The sequence below is a fragment of the Scophthalmus maximus genome, chromosome 16 (assembly GCF_022379125.1).
Source record: "Scophthalmus maximus strain ysfricsl-2021 chromosome 16, ASM2237912v1, whole genome shotgun sequence".
In the NCBI taxonomy this organism is placed as follows: Eukaryota; Metazoa; Chordata; class Actinopteri; order Pleuronectiformes; family Scophthalmidae; genus Scophthalmus; species Scophthalmus maximus.
Window position 1 is genome coordinate 6088021 of NC_061530.1, and position 19469 is coordinate 6107489.

The window sequence follows — 19469 nt, forward strand, 5'->3', positions numbered from 1 at the left end:
CATGTCATATTGTCTTTGCGTGAGTCCTCCTACTTTATGGAAGAGTAAAATTAAATTGAGGGAATGGCCCCTTAAAAAGTCTGAATGCTTTTAATGGGCACTTCTAGTCATAATTAAACTGTTCAACCAGTGTTAAACAAATGTGTTTTTAAAAAAAGGAAGACGGGACTGCCAGTGGGAGGCCACCTGTTTTCAGAGCAGACTGTTAATCCCCCCCCCGATAAAAACAACCTTGAAGTGATCTGCATCTTTCTGCGTTGTCTGAAGTTCTGTGAGTGGAGGCGCCTGCACTGGAAATAACAGAAGCCATCCAACAGAAAAGCCACCACACGACCATGGCTGTATTTTGTGGAGAGAGACATGCCATCATCAAGGATCCATGCGGGACCACCGCTCATCCCCCCCCCCCAAGGTGGCGTGCGCGCGCGCGTGTGGAGGGGGTGTACTGGGTGGGTATGGGGGGCAGCCCTACAAAATGAGAGAGTCCGCTGCCGTGGAGGAGCAGATGTGAGAGGAGTGGGCTACAGCAGGGGCCAGACGCGCGGTAATTAGCCGCGGATGTTTTAACGGGAATAACCGGATTATGAGGATTGGAGAAGGAGAAGTCGCCAGAGTTCGGTCTCACACAAGACGAGGGATTGAGTCAGGCGTCCTCGCCCCCCGGGTCGCCGTGATGGGGATAGACCGGCGACGGGGATCGCTGGCTCTCACCCTGAACTTCCTCGCCTTGTTCCTGGCCGTGTCCGCGCTCACCACCAGCCACTGGTGCGAGGGGACGCGCAAAGTGGTGAAGCCGTTCTGCACCGGCACGTTCACCACCCGGCAGACGTTCTGCATCCGATTCAATAGCTCCAACATCAACGACACGCGGCTGGTGCAGTACATCTGGGAGACCGGCGAGGACAAGTACGTGATGAGGAAGTTTCACACCGGCATCTGGTTCTCCTGCGAGCAGAACATCAACATGACCGGTAAGTTGCTTTTCAGTCAGAGGCGCCGTGCTCCTGCTGCTGCTGGGACCGGAGCGCATCGGGTGCGCAGCGGGTGCGCACTGGCTGTGCGTCACGGAGGCACGCCGATCCAGTAACCCACAAAAAAAAAGGCAAAGTCCTGCCTCTGGTAGCATTTTCCCATCGGAAACATATTTAATTCTCCTTAAACACCGTCTGCAGTTTGAGATTAATCCCAGAAAGTAATTTGAGAGCTTCATTTATTAGATCAGGAACAAACATAATCTCAGATTTTTAACACCTGGTCCTCATTGTATTGAAAATGAACAGGGTTTGTTTTGTGTGTGTGTGTGTGTGTGTGTGCGTGCGTGTGCGTGTATGCGTGCGTGCGTGCGTGCGTGAGTGTGTGTGTGTGGTACTGTAGAGGATTTCAGATGCAGGACTTTCAAAGTCCACAGAATGTCCGAAAATTATTCTTTGGGAAATGTCCAAGCTGACAGCGCAGCAAATATTCACATCTGAGAAGATGACCCCAGAGATTGTTGCATGATCAATTGCTTTTTGCTTAAAACATTGGGGTCAAGATTAAAGGGGATATTAAATTCTTTCATCCACAGCATTTACTATTGTGGTTGAAAGCTGCCCATCTGATTTATGGGCCACTTCCAGATAAACCAGCTGAGCTGCACGGTTCCGCCGACTGTGGCTCTTGGAATGTGCGGCTACAGAAACGGTCTCCAGAGAGCAATATGCGTTTGTTTTATTGACAGTAGAATTTCTGGCCGACACACTGCTACAAGCTGGATTTGAGGCAGCGGATTTGAACATGCTGCATGGGGGAGGTGGCAGCGCTTGTTCTTGCACAAGCACAGAGAAGAAGCCAGATTGGATCACATGGTGATTTATTTCTGTTGTAATATCACTGTATTTATCTTTGACAGACAAAAGTGAAATAGCCCACCTGAGACGTTTTTATTCCAATGTGGGAAACTGATGGATTACGGGGAACGTCCCTGGCTCACTTATCAGCATGTTGCAGGAGGGGGCTCTCTTGTCTGTGATGTATCAGTAAAATGTCTTATGTGCAATCTTTTACAGGTGAAAAATGCAGAAGTTTCCTTAATGTTGCGCCTTCAAATGAAAGAGGTAAGCATTTATTTGTAAAAATGTTGTTGCAGTGACATTGAAAGATCCCCACGTCCGCCTCGTCCCTTATTAATGAGCACTGGCAATGCAATGCAGGCTCACTGGTGCAACATGAACATAGAACGATATATTTATTTTGATTTTTAAATGTTGAAATATTTGTAAATTGCTTCCGAAGAAGCATCAGGGGTATAATCCAGCTGGGTTTCATAAAATGAAAAGGTTTACTTGCGCTGCTCACATAGAAGTAAAAAAACCAACAAAAAACCCAGGTTGGCCATTTTGAGGGGCCTTCAATCTTAAACTCTTTCAATATAAAGGCTGTTTGTTGATTGCCCTAACAAAGCTGCTTAGTGCCATGGTGAACATTTTGACTGAGTTGGACATTTTGGAAGAGTTAAAGATTCTCTGATGAAATGCTGGACAACACTTTCTGCCAGTAGGGTTTTCTTTTATCGGTCAAACGGCCGTCAGAACGTCCACGCGATATCTTGAACTACAACTCCTTCGATCTTTGAGCCTACACTGAATTCAAAGTCACATGATTGAGCGCGATGAATGATTTAGCGCGGTGAATTATGTCCATCACACTGGAGGCAGTCAACAGTTTTTTAGTAACCCTCCCTCGGACAAGTAAATCTCCCTCTTTCTACATCGAGTGTACAAAGGTCAGCAAGCTGCGGTCTCATTACAGTGTTTATTGGCGTGAAGAGGCACAACAGAGCTGTGGATTAACTGATCACTCACACAGTTGGGTAATAAGTTAAGTGGTGTCTCAACAAATCAATCAACTCCTTCTGCCAACTAATTAGTTCCTCCAGCCCTCCTCCCGTGCAGAAAGTGGCCCGTCAGATCATTTTCACAGATTTTTACATTGTTTTTCACCCCATTGGTCAGTCTTAGGTCTTGTTAGAAGCTTCTTTTTTTTTTCTTTTTTTGTCAGTGGTTGTTAGCTGGTCATGTCAATCAAAGTAATGGAATGATTCAACGGATTAGTTTGGGGAAAACAAATTGGGAAATATGCTTGTTTGCTTGCTTTGCCAGGATTTACATAGATGACACACTCGATTGCATCAAGAAGGCGAATTTTTGGATTTCCCCAAAAAGTTCATATTATTTCTGTTGGACTTTTTATTTTTAAAAGTCATCTTACAAAAACATGCGTGGCTACATCAGTTTTAAGTTGCCAGCAATGTCTCTGTGGATATATTTCTGACTTATGCGCAGAATGAAAAGACCAAAATCAACAATGAATTGATCCTAACAGCAAATAAAGTCAATGTAAATTTCCTTATGTAGCTCAGAGTCACAAATTTGCCTCAAAAGGCTTTTCAGTCTGTGCAATCTGTATCCGTAATGTGGTAATGTCAGAATGTTGTGTTATTAAAAACAATGAGCTTTAAAAAAAAAAATGGTCTTGGGGTTGAGAAACCTAGACAGGACAGGGGCACTATCCAGAGAAAATATATTTTTAAGTTCCACCTTTATTTTTTCATTCACCAACAAACCCTCTGATTGGACCTGTTCTTTTTCCAACTATGGCACTGTGGTGCACAAAACCAGACCTAATTAAACAACTGAAATTGTGCCTTTGCTCATAGAAAACATTGACCCTGAAATAAGTGACGTCTTCATTGTGTTGTGGTATCAGTCTTTTCTGCTGCATGCCGCTCAGCCAAATGCTAATATCACATGATTCAAATACTGGATGTCAAAGCAAATCCAGAGCAAAACTCTCATAAAATGCACCGCAGCCAGTTTTGAGGCCCTAAATGTTCTCTAATAACATTTTGCAAGCTCCTCTCCACTCTCTCACTCTGAACTTAATTGAAGACACCTTTATCTGAAGAGTGGAATTCTATTTATGGTAAGAAAAGACTTATGGAGCTGAAGGAACTAACTGTTCATAATAATTCAGGGATATTTTAGGTAACAGGCATATCTCTTTGGCAACGCTGTTATTAATTAGCCACAGAATGCCTCGGGTGATATAGGCAATTACACCACAGCTCACATTTACAGGTTTTTTAAACCCGATGATATTTCATCCCACCAGAATGCCAGGAGCTCAGGATGTTGTACGTCTCTCGGTAGATCATATATCCTTTCTCTGACTGTAAAGGTTAATGATATGGGTGACGGGGTCAGTGGTCCACGTTGCCTGACTCATTCTCCTCCCCAGCCTCCCGCTTTTCTCATCCCCGTCCTGTCCCTTTGCCCTTGCTTACCTACATTTTGTTTAAATTCCCCACCCCCATCGCTCTTCTCTCTCACTTCCTATCCCTTCTCCCATACACTCAACCGTGTTCATCCTCCCACAACATGAATATGTTTTTTCTTTTTCTTCCTCTTTGCTATTCCTTCACCTAAATCAATTTTCTCCACAGGAGTGCTGTGGCTGTGCATTGTTGCAGAGTGCCTGTACATCCTCCTGCTGGCCACCGGAGGCATCCTCATGTCCATAGAGGTGTGTCACTTTGGCAATGTCATCGACGGCCTCAAGCTCAACGCCTTCGCTGCCATATTCACTGTGCTCTCAGGTTGGTAGCGCCGAGACATTTGCATCGTGATATCTAATGTTGTATAGTTTAATGCATCAAATCGTAATGCTGTTATTGGATGGTTGCACGTGGCATTATCATCATATCATGTGCATATCTTAAATATTTTGTTTTTTTCTATTTTATTTTTTTGAGAAGATAAAATGTTTTTTGTACAGTGTCTTGACTTTGGGTGGGTGTTTTCTTTAGCCACGATTAACATTTGAGCTTGTGTTCCTGGTAGACGCGCTGTCAGCTTGTCCTACTTACTGGAGAATGGCTATTCTGTTTCACATATGAATATGGATATTAACCATTTTTTCACCTTTGCAACAAGCCCACATAAGCTAATAACTTAAACTGTTTGCTCCTTTACGGTATTAAGTATTTGGTGGGACCCATTTCACTGTTAAATGGAAGCTAGTTAACCAATCTTGCTATCATTACGGGTACAGATGTGTCGACAATAGACCAGACTGTCCAAATTCAGACTAGACCCTGCTCCCTTAACCTCAGCACTTCTTATCTTATTCTATGGTAGGATTATGACAGGAAGTAAGCTACAGAGGCATGTGTGCATCGATTATTTGACCATTTATTGCTGATGGTCATACAGTTTCAGTTGGCTCCAATTGCTCTGCTTCTTCAGAGCAGTTATAGGATATTTTGGTAGTGGAGGCGTCTGCAGCAGTACATAGCATTGCCATGTGTGTAATCAGCAGAGTATTGTGGTGACACGTAAACAGTTGTTCGCAATGTTCACCTGCATGAATGTAATTGGATCTGTCGTCCTCTGCAGAAAATTGTGCTACCGTAATCGTCATTCAGCCACAAATTACATTAGTCATCACAACGCAACGGGTAAATATAGAATATTTGTAGACATGGCTGTCGTTAGACGGTTGCCATCAAAATCGGAGTTACTGCAGGAACGAGAGACAGCGACCACAATCCCCTTTTTTTCTTTTACTGCTTAATAAAAAAAATGTGGGTAATTCGAAAGCATGGGCTTCCTGTGCAGACGGCCTCATCACAGTTCCATAGCAGCAACTGGACAACTAAGAGAGAGATGACATTCATTTGAGACCACCCACACATGTCCTACATTACATCTACATCATGAGCTTTGACTTGCACACCAGCTGTGAGTCCTGCCTTGGGTCGGAGCACTCCTCCGCTGTTGTGCCTGTATTGCAAACTCTGAGATGCAGCACAAGGCAGATGCCCTGCGTCAGGGGATGTGTACCAGGTCCCAGACAACTACCCCCTGGATTACTCAAATGACTCCCTTTTCCATAAAGACATCACTGCCGCCCGTAGGCGGTCTTGTCCATGAGCTCTCTGGAATCATTGAGAAGGCAGCATCTCACAAGAAGCTGACTGTTCCACTGCCGCAGTACCCCCTCCAGACGACATGACAGGCACTTTGCCTTGATCCAGGTGGCCCGGCGAAAGCCCTCTTTCACCCTGCTTCCTGGTCATCATACCATACCAGTCGGGTCTCCTCTATTGCTCTCATCCCCAAAGTAGAAGTACTCATGGAGCACGGCTTTCCTTCTTGCCTCCCCCTGGACCTGGGCTGATCGGCAGTGTTCAGTGTTAAGGACAGTGTTCTTGAAGCAGAACTCTTCCCTTCCAACTTATTTTCTAATGAAATGTGTGATGGTGTGCCCACGAGTGCCGTCATTACGGCCACATGTGGACAGCACGCACACACCTCTGCTTGCACATTGCCGGCGGTGTGGCCCACATGGGTTACCACTATGATACAGTCAACTGAGGCAGGGACTTTGGCTTGGCTCATTTCAGTGACAACCGCTGCAGCACATCAAGTAAATACATGCCTACTTTCAGAGCATTACTCAGAGTGGCAGTGTGAATGCTTAATGGACAGCTGGATGAACAGGCTTCTTGTTAAACACTGCAGTTCCATTCTCTCTGTCTCCATCATCCCAAACCACTGGAAATCCCAGAACTTGTTGTTTCACTGGATTCAGTACCAGAACAATCACCTGCCATTCGGTTATTCCCAGGCTCCATGCACTATTTTTTGATTTAGTGAGTAGAGAGGGCTCCACCACTGTTTTATCAGGATGAGAATAAGAGTGCTTTGCCTGGACAACCCAACCTGCTTTTGCTGTCCTTCTCCAGAGAGGAGGCAGAGTTGCAGACGAGGGAACTCGGAGTATATCTGGTAACCTGGACTTTTCCATAAACTGGAAGAAGAGTCCTCCTCTTTCCACCCAGCTCCTTGAATGAGGGTAGAATTGAACTCAGGGGCAATGAGAGAAGGAGGCACTGATGTTTCCTTTCACCATGTCACGCCTCACAATATTGTGGCAGCTGGCATAGACAACAAAGCGACAGCAGCTCATGTGAATGGCTAGGGAGGAATGCCCCTGGCGCAGCTATTGAACATACACGACTGCCGTGAAGGGCTCACACACACCTTCTCTCCATCAAAGAACATTCGCAGCATACTGAACAGAGCACCAGACATCATGTCATGGGGAGGAGGGTCCTTGACAGGGCGACTAGAGCTACAGAGTACACTGGCGCTACTTTGTTCTGTCAGAAGGGCTTTGGTGGCCGATCCATGTTATGTCACCATCTGATGAAATGTTTCCTAATAGGCCAATGTCTTGCTCCCTCACCCCTCAGTAGGATTTAGAGCTGTTTTACGTGTGCTGTTTAAAACCGCCTCCGATCCCCTGGATCCGGTTTCACTTGAGTTTCTTTTGACCAGAATGGATTCGAGAGGATGGCAGCGCCTAACCCTGTATTTACACCTAAATGCGTATATCCTTCAGATCACTTATGGTCACTTTGCATTCCTTACTCCTCATCACAACCCTGATGAGGAAGCCACGTATCACATCTCACCGTCCCGTCCACCCGCTGTCCTGCTATGTCGCACGCTGAGCTGAGTTGCCCTGTTCCATGCGCCCGTTTGTGCACTACACAGAGCTGTCTCAGACGCTCTCCCTATCTGCATCGCGCCTGTCACACAAGCTATGTGTAGCTATTTCAAAGGCATATCTCTCCTCTGGCAAGGCCCCCCTACTCATCAGGACGCATTCCACATGGAGAATTTCATCCTCCATGGCTCTGCAAGGAGGAATGACAGCAAGATACATGTGCTGCCGCTTCTTGGTCTTCCCCATGCTCTTTCATCACCTTTTTATCTGTAGGAAGTTTCTTTGACTCACTCTGTACTGAGTGTTTTGACGAAAATGATTAATATTAGATATTTCTGATGTGAGCTCTCCCTCCTACCTGCTGGCAAGTGGAGACACACTTGTCTTCCTACTCTGCACCTCGCTAGACTGTTACAATATGTAACGTACGTCTCCTCTTTTCGAAGTCGTAGGTTTAGGTATGGATTTGTTTATTGAAAAAGTTGAAATAGATGAAATGAGACATGGGCTACTTAATGCTTCACCTTTAACCTCCTAGCGATAGCTAGGCAGAAGCTTATACGAAACAGAGCATTATTTATGAATTTCATCTCTAGATTCAATGAATACAAGCAGTGGGCCTCACTGACTCCAGAATTGCCTGAAAAGTTTGATTTCGTAAAAGAACTTGTATCCTTGGTGACACCAAGATAAGGTCCTTCGCACATACTAAAACTTTTTCAGTGCTACGCAGTTGCACAAAGAAAACCTACTGGTTATAACGTTAAAGGGCTGGGCCTCTGCTTCAAGTATCAAGTTACGATTCATAACCAGATTTGCTGGCTGGGGCTAGTACCAGATCAGAGGTGGTTCAACTTGCGAACCGTCTAAGAACCATTTTGCTTTTCCACAGTCTAGAGAGCCACCATGGAGCCACATCACTACGTCACTGTTTACGCCTTCGCTCCCCAGCCCAAGTGTCAAGACCCACAACAACAATGGTGGACTACTGTGTTGCTCCTAGCTTTGTGAGTCTACTTTGACACAGAGAGAAGCGACTTAGTAACCAACCTAGATGGTTGAGGCTGATGACAGACGTCACGTGATCCGTGGCTCTCTGGTTGTAGGTCTATCCAACTGTGTCCAGAGGCATTTTGCTCTGCGACAGTGGGAACGCCTCTTGGAAATCAAAAATGAACTGAGAGGTCCCAGAATAATATGCATTTGAGTATTATAATCATTCTCCCTGCCCCTGAAATGAGCAGATCTTGGTTGTTGTCACTCTTGAACCACGGTTTGCATTATAGGCAATGGCTCCAAACCAGTCCTCAAACTTCCTAGATGGAATGGGTACTACTGAACTTGTGTTTGTGCACACCCACTCAGATATTCCACAAAAATAATTTTGGGGCTTTAGGAGTTGCCAGATAAAATTGTCTCTGCTATAGGTTTCTATACAGGGATGCTTATTTAAACCTCACTGTAATTTCCATGTGCTGGTAGCTGAAGTTAGAACCACACAAGTTGATTCCAGTCTATGCTAGGTGATGAGTGATCACGGACATCCCCAGTCCTCCTTGTCAGTTCCTCTGTTAGTCTTCCTGGTTTTGCTTGCGCTTCAGTTTATCTTAGTCTAGCCTAGTGCGGCTGTGGGATTGCTTGTGTTCACTCTCAAATTATGTGAGGTGATTTAAATTCAATATAAGTTTTTCAGGGAGGTGTAGGAGGCATGGTTTCCCTGACCTGTTTTTTTATTTTATTACCACCTGTTATAATGTACAGAAATATAAGAACAAGGTCAAGGTTGACAAGAAACAAATTCCCCCTTTATGTCTCTATTGGATGTTGATAAGGGGTGTGAAGTCCAAATTGAACAAGACTCAAGTCACTGACCTATTCCTGGATCTTTTGATCAGAAAGTCTATGAAGCCCAGCACTATGCCTACAAAGGAACGCCCCTGATCAGCAAATTAAGTTTACATAATCGTGCATGCAACACTTCTAACTTTGCTGTGCCTGATGCTGCATATTGATCAGTTAGGTGTAAAAGAGTTTTGGCACTTTGATTTTAGACTAAGCACAGAGTCAGCGAAGTCCTCTTCGATCTTGTTGGCATGCTGGTTGCTTTGTCTTTTATATTACGTGTTTGGTGTCTCATTGGTGTCATATGTCATTGATATGTCCCTGTTTCACACTAAACTGGCAGTCATATTTTTACTTCTTTAATATCAGGAAACTTTGCATAAGGTACGTATCATCCAAAGTAATTACCCCAAAACAAGTTCTAAACAAATCAAGTCAGTTCCACAAACATAATCGTGGTGTAGGAAATACTCATTGATTGCACTAAATGGTTCATGGAGTTGACACAATCCTCAGCATCCCTGTACCCCAACAGAGTGGAATTGTTAGAGCACCTATTGGTCAGCCAGTGGTGGTGTCCTCGTCTTCTAACTTTTAGAGTTGCACCCAGCATGCGATCCTGCTACTGAAGCCCCTCAAATTCAGGCTTCAGTGGGTTGTGTTTTCGTGTCCTTGCCCTGGCGTTTTTCCCATTCTAACTTTCAGTTGAACGGAGACTGAACCTTTCAGCCCTGTCTGCGTGTCTGATATTTAATTTATACATGACTCTCTGGTGAAGTGAGCTGCTTGCACAAATGAGAAAAAGAAACCCTGTCAAGTTCAGACAGAGGGTAGGTTTCCATTTTATGTGGTATCTATTACAGCTCTTTAAGAGCTTCCCAGGATTATCTCAAACAGTGTAATGTGTAATGAAGATATTTAGTAGTGGCTTTTAATGGGCTGAATAGATTGAGGGTGTTTATGTTAATTAGGTCCAGGGAAGCAAAAGAAGGGACCATGTTAACTTTTATTACATCTGTCAGTCATCTGGGGTATGATGAGAAAGACTAGGCTCGGGGGAAATGCTAGGCTATCACTTTTTTGTTGTTGAGGATAAACTTTTGCTCTGGGTGATTCATTTTACACTCTCTGTTAAAAAAAACTGGAGACAGTGATTGTGCTGCAAGTGCACAAAATCGCTGAGCACTGTTTTCTCATAACCAACCAAAGCATGTGACGTCCGTGGGATTAACAATTTGTGTGAAGTGTATACGAGTGATGATGGTTTCACCCTTTCTATGCCGCTACTTGCATTCTTTGCACCTCAGTAAATTAATTTCTACATCGTGCCAAATGGAAATAGACTAGGGCAGATGTTCCCATTTGTTTTCTGCTCCTATACTGCATGTATTGCAATTATGGACCATATGAAAGTAATCAGTTGTGAAAGAAAAAATGTTTCGTTTTTAAGCATAAGGCTGCCACATGGTGAAAAATTTAAAATAAAGTGAAGAGGTTTGAATAATTTCCAGGTGCACTGTGTGTGCATATATCAAAACATAATAAATGTGTATGGTATTCCTTTTATCAATGGGCGTTCACCCACACTGCTCGCTGGGGGATTCAATACAGGACCTGTATTTACTCTCTTGATGTATTTTATTTTCGATTATGTTGCTTTAATTTTTTAGATTGAATAAACCACAACCACACCATGCTGATACAGACACTTTCAGCCTTGGAGCTTTAACAGCTCCAAGGCTGAGGCAAACCCTTATTTTTGTTTTTTTGTTTTGCTGCATTTTCAAAAGTGGAACAGAGATGGATGATGTAAACTTCTGACTTGTTTCAACTTGCATTTGTTTTGTGTTTATATAATACCACAATACTTCACCAGGCAATTTTCTGAAATGCCTAAGTATTGCAACCCACAACGTTTTAAAGATTTCCTCAGAGCCATCTTGCACAGTGTGGTGTATATTTTTCATATACATGTATATTCAATGAAGCTGCTACATCACTTTTATACAGCGTGTACGAAGCAGTGTTTACATGCAACCCCTGATCAGTACCACCCCCCCCCCCCCCCTTGTTTTATTTGAATACTTTTAAAGGTAAAATTATTATAATTCACAAGAACCTATTGAATGATGTGTAACAGGGTGTTTTAAATTTCTGTTAATCAACCTCCAACCTCTTGTTGGGAACCAGTGGCATCTTCCCGTGATTCTGTATATTTGTGGTCAAATAAAAACGACCCTAAATCAAATTGTAGGGGTATTTCAGACAACATAATGTAATATACACAACATATTGTATCTTCCTGTAATAGAAAGGGGGAAACTGAGATAAAGAGGCATGTGTGGTATATGTATTTAATCATAATTTTGTCAAAACCCTTGCTTTTATTCATTCAACAATGTCCACTTCACCTATGGTTAACCTTGCTGCCTCCTAGTGACCGTAGAGGAAATGGCAATGTATACACTAGACCACTCTCTCTCTCTGTAATACAGCTGCACTGTGTAACAAGGGTCTATGTTGCTCACATCATGTCCTTGTTGAATGCTTTGGCGCTAATAATAAATGACCCGGATCGACGGTCATTGACTTCATGCGAAATAGACTGACCTTGTGTGAGCAGAACATGCCTAATGTAGACATGACGGAACGTGTCAAGACTCAGATCCCAGATTTGTCCCCACTCGTTTCCGACGCAAAGCTGCCTCTCATCTGCATAACGTTATAATAATATTGCACTGGGATATCTTTAGGAATAAACATGAGCATTGATAGTGATGAGATGGGAATTTAGGTGTTTGGCGCTAAATCTGGTGCGCCCTTGTTCAGTCCAGGGATTTGGGAGGCTTATGTGGTAATCGGATTGGTGGGCTACACATGCTGGTTTTTATTCCCGCTCTATTTTATTGGGTGATGAGAAGGTCCAGTGTGATGGGTGCCAGCAGAGCCTATGCCTAACCTGACAAAAAATCTGGCACATGACTGAAAAAAAAATATGCAGACCCAAATGGAGAAGATACAGTAGAGGATAAAATTGTAGCTCTTTCAACTTATCTTCTCTGTAACCCTTGTTTCCGTACACATTTCTAATGGCAGACTAAATTACTTATTTAATCTGAAATTGAATATGAAATTTCTAACTTGCAGTAGAAAATCTAGTGTCACTTCTTAATTATATCAGAAAAATCACTTTACAGGACTGGAACGTCCACTCCGTGAAAACCAAGATGCTGTTTAAGTTCAGGCTGACGTAAATAGATCTGTCCTGCTCCTCATGTAGCCAAAATTCATGACATCTCGTCTGGGCTAGCTTCTTTTCTACTGGAACTCAGCGTCTCAATCTACATTTCTTTCATTTTTCTTTCTGAAAAACTGAAGCATGTGTTAGTGTGTGCGCAGGAAAGGAACTCGGCAACGTGGGTCATCATCTATTTTACTCCAAATGAGACCATAATTTACTAAATGAAAATCATGTTTTGTTGAAGAAGACTTGAAACTAAAGATTGAGAACATAGACTCCTCAGGAAAATGTCTACTGACATCATAAATCAAGTGAGAAGTCGCAATTTTCACATAGACTTCTGTAGAAACTGATTTATTTTTGCAACAAGTGGAGTCGCCCTCTGCTGGTCATTCCAGATAATACAGGCTTCAGGCACTTGCACATCGGCTTCATTTTCCGGACCCGGTGACTACGTCTATTTTTATATGCAGTATATGGTCATAGCATCACTGTAACTTGGTGTTATCCTTAGCCATTCCTGTATATCCCCAGCACTGTCCTTATATTTTTTTTTGTTGGAATCTAGACTGTCTAAAAATTCAAATTCCTAAAAGTATGTTATATATGAACAATAATAATACACTAACTGTATGTTGCTTAAGTTTTTTTTTTTGGTTATCATCCAGATAGGGTCATGTTGGAGTAAATTTTTTTTATTCATAACACTAGGTTTAACTGCAGCATCCTTACGCCGTAATAGGAAGCGGCGCTCAATCGACAATGCTTCATCAACTGGTCAGGATGCAGACTTCTTGCCTGAGACATTCGTGTGTGCAAGCAGAAAAAAAAATCTGCCCGCAACAGTTGGTCTACCTCTTCCTGACCCAACATTACTGAGAATACTGTGTGATAAATCAACCCCCGTCGTAATTGTAAAATGTGTTTGTGCTGTGTGAGAACAAGAAAGCTCGGCATGCCAAGCAGCAGGAGCTAAGGGGGACAGGACTTGGAAAAGAGCCATTTGTCTCTTTTCTCTCTTTGACTCTTTTTCTCACAAACAAAAACACTTGGATGTGGCTACTATATCCATCTCTTGATATCCTCCATCGCAGCAGTAGATTATCTTTGTAAGTCCCGGGCAGAGGCCCACGATTCTTGCAGATGTAAATAATGTATCTACGTTGTTGAGTACCGACTGAAATTTACTGCATTATTAATTAATCCAGATTTTTTTATGAGGATGTATTACACAACAAAATAAACACTGCACTCAGTTGGCGTTGCACTGTTTTGACTGTGCCATGCAATGATATCATTTATACAGTCATCGCTCCAAGCTGGTGGACTGGCTTTCTGTCTGTGCAGTTGTGATCGTGGTCAGGCAATGTAATCATACCCCTCAAAAAAAAAAAAAAAAATGCCCCTGACTCACCTTTTTAAATATTGAATCATTTATGTCTGAGCTGTGAAATAAATTGAGTAATAGTAAAACTGAAATATAGGTATTTGGGAGCTTAAATAAGCATACATAAAACTCAAAAAATGCTGAAATATATATTGGAGTAAATGTTCCTGTTGTGATCGACAATTGTAGTGAGTTCAAATTTGATTGGAGCAAAAGTCATACAAAAGAAACTTGAGTCTCATATGAGGACATGTGTTGTATGACAGCTTCAATGTGGTTTATTAGTTTGCTTATTAGAATACAATGAGGAATCTTCCACGACAGTCACACAAGTTAGGTTGACATCATTAGCGTTTGAGTGGGTCTTCAGTTTCACGTTGTACAACACTGACACCAAGTGGTGACCAAGTGCAAGTGCAGCAAGGAGTGCTAAAGGGAGGAGGACGGCACAAGTTGTTGATCTTCTTCCTCCCTCTCTGTGTGGCAGGCCTGTTGGGTATGGTGGCCCACATGATGTTCACCACTGCTTTCCAACTCACCGTCAGTCTGGGCCCGGAGGACTGGAAACCTCAGACGTGGGACTACAGCTGGTCATACATGTGAGTTGACATAATATACATATTTGACAGTGTGTAGATACAGAAAGAAACCAGTGAAGGACATTTTGGTTTTTTTAAACAATTACCGTAAGTAATTATTTAGTCTTTGAGGAGATTACAAGGGATGTTGAGATTTTTCATTTTTTCCTGGGATGTATTTTTCTCACCTCAGAATCTTACAGCTATTTCCATTATCCACTATCACTATCTTCATCACAATTTTCGCTGAGCCCAGGTGACATCTGCAGATTGCTTGATTTGCCCAACCATCACTCAAAAAGCCAAAGATATTTAGGTAAATGTAATGTAATAACTTTAGTGACAGTTTAAAGTGAATCAAACATACTTTCTTCATTTTACTCTTCCTCTCTGGGCACTGGTTCATAAAGCTGTTTTTTGGATATTCTCCTGTTTATATTTCCAGGGAGTTTTAGTATGTCTTTAGCAATTTATATGTGGATAACACCCAGGATACACTTTTTTACACCATCATCATCATCATATTTAAATAAATAAATAATATACCAGTTTGAATAAAGAGCTTGAAACTATTTGTCTTTTTCCCTTTAGTCTGGCATGGAGCTCCTTCACCGCCTGCATGGCGTCCTCGGTCACCACCATCAACCGCTACACTAAAACCATCCTGGAGTTCAAGCACAAGCGCAGAAACATCGAGAAGAACCTGAAGATCAAGCAGAAGCTGCTGGAGCTGGACTCTCCGGAGCAAGTGTGGGACATGTACATCAGCTCGGTGCCGAGCACCGCCGAGGAGCTGCTGGACCTGTCGTCCAACGGCCGCAAGCTCTCCGACACCTCCCTCTTCCTGGACCTCAACGACCTGCCCGACCCACAGGGAGAGGAGTACTGCTAGAGGGGCCACTTGTAGCCGTGTCAAACAGCAACGTGGCATTGCCGTGCTCCATCTGACACAATGGTAATTACTGTAAACACAATGAGACCATACAAGTGTTTGGCCATTTGCTGACAGAATATATAATTCACCCACATTTGACATATTGTGATCTTATGAAATTGATAAGTCACTGCTGACAGGTTTAGCATGAAAAACTGAAACCGATCGATCTTAACACACGAGACTATTGACTCGTATGGACATGTTATATATGTTCACAGCCCACATTTACAAAAATCACTTTATTTGGACATTTTGCCTTTAAGCTCCATTAAACAATTTTGGATCATTTAAAACAACTGGAAAGCACATTGAAGTTGGCCAGCTATTCATTCAGCAGACATAGAGTCACTTTAGCATTCGTTTGGAGTCATTCCTCTGGCCAATATTCATTCTCCTTCGAGCACAGTTTTTGGTCCACACTAACTGGGGAGGCAGTGGACAGTAGGTTTATTGAGCTCTATTTAATGTTAACAGCTGCCTGATGGAGGTCGGAGTGGACCAGAACAGTACAGATGTCGGCCATAACAAATGGATGAGCCGAAAGGCATTGGGGCAACCTGCTACGATGGGCAGCTTTCAGTTTTTGGTGGAAGTAAGTAGTCAGTCAGTAGGAAAATCAGTGACGACATCGAGCTACAATTTGAAATTGAGGCATTGACTCCTGAAACACACAGAACAGGACAATAGAAGTTTCTAAGGCTAAACCTTTTTTTGTGTTTTGACCACATTGTTATGGACTAGCCAGTGTTGGTATCAGGGCAGAAATGAAGGCATTAAGTAGGTAAAATATTTGGGTAATGTAGAAAAAGATAATTATTTTAACCGTATTTGGCTATCTGCCTTCTAGGTAGAACAAAAAAAAGAACGCGAATGCTGGGGATTGTTACCACGAGACTACCAATTATAATAATATAAATATAATTATTACATAGTTTTTTTGTTTTTTGTTTTTGTTTTTTTAAAGGCCAAATCATACCTTTTTTTTTCTTCTAGTAAATACTCTGAGGCCCAATATCTGCCATAGGCTTGGGTACCAAAAAACTGCACTTGCTGGCATACATTTTTGGAAAACACTTACGTGGAACAGCACCGATTTTTGTAGTCGAGTACAACTTTCCCAGGAAGACATAAATCGTCGGCAGTGTATTCTCCAGCAGCCGCAAACTTGCTCCAACATTTGCAGTTACGCTCGCTGCAGCAAATGTTCCCGTCCGATTCGCTCGTGCCGTGTGACCCGCCTCGCGGTTTGCAGGCATTTCCGGCGGGGCGTGTCTCGGGCTGTCTGCCGTTACTGCGGTGTCTCCGAATTGACGTGGCGACAATGTGGCGATGCTAAAAATGCTACCTTAGTGCTGAGCCGCGTCGCACGAGTCATTCCACTTCGGCGCCACAGTGGCGTAAACATTTGTGATAACGGACGCCGGACCCCTGCCCGAGTGGGCGTCGCCGTGAAAGGGGAAACTGCTTAGACCGCGCGAGTGTGAAAGGAGAGTGAAGCTGAGGACCGGACCAAAGTGTGGCGATGGAGCCGCGGGGAGAGAGGTCGGTGACCTGATCAACTATAGCACACTCGAATGGCTCTCAAGCCTTTTTGACTCACTGCCCGTTGGGATTTATTAGGGAAGGAGAATGTATACATTTGTCGAAGCTGCGCGCCCTTGACTTGCTGTAGATATGCACTCTGTGGGGAAGCGCAGCGATGGGAAGCTCGCACTGATTCCAATGTGGCACTCGTACTCCATTTTGTTTTTTGGAGGTGGTGGCGCACGCCGCCTCCCAAATGTGAACCAAATGGAATTAGTCTGGCACACACCTCGCCAGGTCTCGTGCCCTGTTCTACCGCCGAAGTCAGTGTTTCCGCGTCTCAGTGGTTTTATGCTCCATCCACAGGGGAAGGGAATGGGACGATGGTGACGTGGGCAGAAGACGCCTCTCGGCCATGCTGAGTGCCTTTTTCTTACAGACAGCATGCCGCCGATCAGACAGCATGCTCTGCCGCTCACCGCAGTCTGAACCAAGGCAACGCTGTTTTCTCCAACCGATTCCTGCTTCAGAGCAAACACGTAGCTGTCTGTGCAAAACTGCCAAAATCGTGCCCGCGACGGGAGCACGCCTCTTTTGAAGCGAGCAGTGTTAATACTTACCTGACAGTGGGTACCTTTTCTTATTTGTTCACAGAGCTGTATCGACTGGGACACTGGATAATACCATTGGTGTGAAATACAGTGCTTTTTAAGTGCATTTGAAATTGTATATTGTGTTTGTGTAATTCTTCCACTTGATTCTAAATTCCATTTCATCACCCCGGGTGGCAGTGAACGCCTAAGCATGTATTGTTGTCTTTGTGTGTATGTCGGACTTCTTTACAGTGGCACTTCTTGTGTGGTGTTCTTAAGTTACATTTGTTTGTGGATAATTATTTTGCAACCTAATGTATTGATATGGATAAAACTTTCTATGAGAAGATTTTAATTTAAAGGTAAATGAGACGGGAATATCATAATAAAGAAATATGTTTTTACCATGTTTTTCTGCTCAATGTTCTGCCAAAAAGATCAATTTATTGTCCACAAGAGGGCACTGTTTTCTTACTGTTTCTGACGTTGACTTCTCCCAACCCATCGACTGTGAACGTACAGAAATGGAAAAATCACACTGTTGTCTGTTATAGATTTGATCAGATTTTTTATTAGAATGACCCATAAAAACCGACAGTATAGCTAAACTCAGATATGTCATGAAACTAATCATTCTCATTATTAGAGGCCCCCACACTGTTTGCATGCTGTAGTCCATCCATGTCTGACGTAAATGTATTTGCAAAGCAGTTGCACGGGTGTCGGGAGCTCTCATTGCACATAAATCCGAACGTCACTCATTAAGGCTAAATACGACCTCGCAAAACACCGCATTTTGTTGTAAACAACGAGGGAAAGAAAGAAAAATGTCTTTGCTTAAAAATACTTTTATTTCCTTTAATGCTTTCAAAACTAGTGCAAATACATGCAAACTGAAAACAGACAACCCTGCAAGCTGGCCCCTTCACGGTAACCCAGCAAAGCGTCGCAGCTTCACACGGCCACACCCGGAGGAATGGCCACTGACCGGTCGAGCCTCTCTCGGGGATTTGACCTGCTCTTCTTTTGGTTGTCCTCCAGTGGTCCCCCCTTCTCGTCACTCGAGGTACAGTAGGGTGGTTTTTGCAGTCGGAATGTCAACCCAAGCCCGGGCACATAAATGTGCCGGTGGGCAAAGAGGCGAGTCATCCACACCTACATCCATCTATCCACATTCATTATTCAAGAATACAAAACCACTCAGTCAAATCTGAGCTCGTATAAAGATTCTCTTGCTCACCCCTGTGCTGCTCACCACATAAAAGATTCATCCCGGCTTTTTTCGGGAAACAGCGCTCGGAGGACGATACTCAATATGTATGCATTGATTGCTCTTCAATTCTTAACCAGTGAGACTGGGGAACAAACGTGTAGAAAGAGGAAAGCTATGGTAATTCAGGAATGTCGAAAGGCATTGTCTGTTTCTGGGTTTGTTGTGCCACTACAGCCTACCAACTAGAGGATTAAACTGCAGACCACAGATGCTACGAGCTACACGGCGCATTTTTGCCAACCAACTCTGTGCAGCCGTGACCTATTGCAACCACGGTCTCACGACCAACGTGCACATAGATGCTTTATTTGACCACCTGGGGTAGGAATAAGTGTCCCACGGAACAAGGAGGCTGAGAGAGGACACCTTTGTTACATACCACAAACTCTTAGTGCAATCACGTCTTTTTTCTGAACATCTATGATATTTGAAATGACGCTCGAACACTCGCACAAAACGGTTGTGAAGGTGAAACGTACTGACACTGGGTGTTTTTCGTCACCAAGCCTCGCCAAGCGTTTGCCTGGCTCTGTTTTTTTT

The 19469-nt window shown here is 43.5% G+C and overlaps 1 protein-coding gene across 2 annotated transcripts; it reads left to right on the plus strand.

The window, feature by feature from the left end:
- Positions 1 to 498: 498 nt before the first annotated feature.
- On the plus strand, positions 499 to 18060 carry gsg1l2b (gsg1-like 2b). 2 transcript variants are annotated; one of them, XR_004785794.2, is made up of 6 exons: positions 499 to 971; positions 2049 to 2096; positions 4484 to 4636; positions 14512 to 14623; positions 15194 to 15557; positions 16014 to 18060. XR_004785794.2 is itself a non-coding variant. In XM_035613857.2 (5 exons), exons 1-5 carry the CDS (start codon positions 584 to 586, stop codon positions 15492 to 15494), a joined length of 1002 nt encoding a protein of 333 aa, XP_035469750.1. In that variant the 5' UTR covers positions 499 to 583; the 3' UTR covers positions 15495 to 18060. The 2 variants fall into 2 exon arrangements, 1 of the variants encoding a protein (XP_035469750.1); XM_035613857.2 differs by having other exon boundaries at positions 15194 to 18060.
- The last annotated feature ends 1409 nt before the right edge of the window (positions 18061 to 19469 follow it).

What these genes read in the sequence shown, in the direction of transcription:
- gsg1l2b (XM_035613857.2), top strand. Translation starts at nt 584, where the DNA reads ATGAGGATTGGAGAAGGAGAAGTCGCCAGAGTTCGGTCTCACACAAGA. An exon ending in TGCGCCTTCAAATGAAAGAG is followed by an intron (nt 2,097 to 4,483) that starts GTAAGCATTTAT and finishes TTTTCTCCACAG; the next exon opens with GAGTGCTGTGGCTGTGCATT. An exon ending in CATATTCACTGTGCTCTCAG is followed by an intron (nt 4,637 to 14,511) that starts GTTGGTAGCGCC and finishes TCTGTGTGGCAG; the next exon opens with GCCTGTTGGGTATGGTGGCC.